Genomic DNA, 2,387 nt, shown 5'->3' with positions numbered 1-2,387 from the left:
TGGCGCTGGTCGGCCAGAGCGGATGCGGCAAGTCCACCTGCATCCAGGTGCTGCAACGTCTCTACGACCCGATCTCCGGCACGGTGACGATGGACCGGCGCGACATCTCGTCGGTGTCCCTGCGTAATCTGCGCTGCCAGCTGGGCGTCGTCGGCCAGGAGCCGGTCCTCTTCGACAGAACGATCGCGGAGAACATCGCGTACGGCGACAACTTCCGCCGCGTGCCGATGGAGGAGATCATCGAGGCCGCTAAGAAGTCGAACATCCACAGTTTCGTCAGCTCTCTACCACTAGTGAGTATGGATGTTGATCGTTTGACAATCATTTAATTATGGCAGTCGCTATTCCAAAAATTCGAGACGCAATTGATTATTTCATTTCAGAGATACTTTTTGGTAGCTTCGACTATTAATTTTGTTACAATTATTGAGTGCCAATTGATTTTTGATGTCATATTTTGTTAGATTTGAAATTGTTAAAAATTACGTCCTTTTGCTACTATTATTATACATAATTATTATCAAAGTCATAAATAAATATCTGAGAACAAGTTAATAAATCGAGATTAAAATCGATGTAGAATTGAAAATCAAAATAAAATCGTCATTAATGACGAATATTTCAAGTTTAGATAAAGGATTGCCGCCTGTTGACCATGTTAGCCGTGTAGAGTTGCACCAGGTGCTTCATTGTCGAGATATTCAACGGTATCCGGTTGCTTTTGTTTCAGGGGTACGACACTAGGTTAGGATCTAAAGGAACGCAGCTCTCCGGCGGGCAGAAGCAGCGTATCGCGATAGCTCGAGCGCTGGTCAGGAATCCGCGTGTCCTGCTCCTCGACGAGGCCACTTCCGCCCTTGACACTCAAAGCGAGAAGGTAAGGAGCTCTTCGTTTACCATTTACCGTCCCTCAAGACGCGGAAACACTCGCTTCGCTCGATTCCAATTGTTCGCACAATTGCGGCGACTTTGTTCCTTCGCGCGACGTCTTTTGTCTTGGCTTTTATTATTTATTTAAAATTGCTGGGCAATTTTTAGACACCCCGCATATATGTTTACATAAATATGCAAATATGAATATGAATAAATATTGCAGTAAAAATTATTTTTTTTTAAATATATTGTAATAAAAATGAATTTTGAAAATTAAGAGAAATTTGGTTATTTAATTAATGAAATGGGAATTGAATTGTTAGTATTTATTACAGCAGATTGCATTTTACCTGTTCTGTATTTTAAACGTTACCGTAGAATATTATTTCTTTCAATATTCGTTGCAATAAAAATTAATTAAATTGATTTTGATGTAAAATATAATATGCTACGATAAATAGCAACGTTTCTATCTCCAATTTCGTTAATTAAATTACCTTACTTTTCTAAGAATATTTTGGGTTAATCTTATAATTAATAGATTTAATAATCTTTTAAAAGACCCACAATTTAATGCAAAACCGAAAAATACCCAAAATTGAATGTTAAAACGTTGGCGGACCCGTTCAGAAAACTTACAACACGGCGCGCCACGAAATCCTGCGCGCGGTGTTAAATCTTTTAGCGGCGTCATTGATCACCGCGCCTTAGAATACGCGAGCGGTAGTCGCGGGGTACCCTCCGCGCCCCCCCGTAAAAAGCGCGCCCCCTCGTTCGCCGTAAATAATCGCGCGCGGCCCGGACGTGACCGGGCGCAGTGAATCTCCGCGAAATTTCAATGTTAGGACGCGACGACGGGATGCGGTAACGGAATGCAACAGACGGCGATGATTCGGCAACCGGCGGTGGGGGGTTTCTACGGTAGATCACCGCGGGGGGCTGCGCAAAAATGGGTCACCGGGATCGGACTGCAACAGACGCGGCCACCCTCCACTGTGATATACTGGGTGGCCCGCCCTGCGACGCGACCGCCTAGATATCTCTCGTGCAGCGCGGATCGTGTGAAAAATATCCTAAAAACACTTCGAGTATTTGTTATATTTTTTTAGTAGAGATTTTGTTGAATTTGATATATGTTTTTAGCAGCAAATGTGGGCGATTTAGATTTTGGTATGAACAGACGTAAGCTGGGGATGTTCATGTATATTTTATATAGTGTAATAATTGAATAGCGTTTTTTATGTATTTATAGTAAAATGACGAAATTGAATTTTGAAATAGTGAGAAGATTAGAAGGATTTAAATTTGGCAATTTTATTATTTGAGGGGTAGCAGTCCCTAAATTGCTTTTAATTAATAATTAACTAATTTATTAGATATTTTTACTCGCTTATTTTGTTGAATTTTGAATTCAACAGAAAGAGAGATTTGAAAGATAATAAAAATGAATAAATAATTTCGAAGACTGAGAGTAGTTATAGCCTACGACCGCAAAGGGTTAAACGTAAAGATTG

At 40.8% G+C, this 2,387-nt stretch overlaps 1 protein-coding gene across 1 annotated transcript; it reads left to right on the top strand.

Annotated features, from left to right (window-relative positions):
- Positions 1-6: 6 nt before the first annotated feature.
- Positions 7-2,055, top strand: LOC144477669 (phosphatidylcholine translocator ABCB4-like; the record flags this gene model as incomplete). The annotated part of the gene is made up of 3 exons (XM_078195404.1): positions 7-293; positions 731-905; positions 2,017-2,055. Coding segments are annotated over exons 1-3 (418 nt in total), but the record flags the coding sequence as incomplete, so codon positions are not given.
- Positions 2,056-2,387: the final 332 nt, after the last annotated feature.

Source organism: Augochlora pura, unplaced genomic scaffold (genome assembly GCF_028453695.1).
Source record: "Augochlora pura isolate Apur16 unplaced genomic scaffold, APUR_v2.2.1 APUR_unplaced_2819, whole genome shotgun sequence".
NCBI classification, from domain to species: domain Eukaryota; kingdom Metazoa; phylum Arthropoda; class Insecta; order Hymenoptera; family Halictidae; genus Augochlora; species Augochlora pura.
Note: the sequence above shows the minus strand (reverse complement) of the source record. Positions and strands in the feature narration are given on the sequence as shown.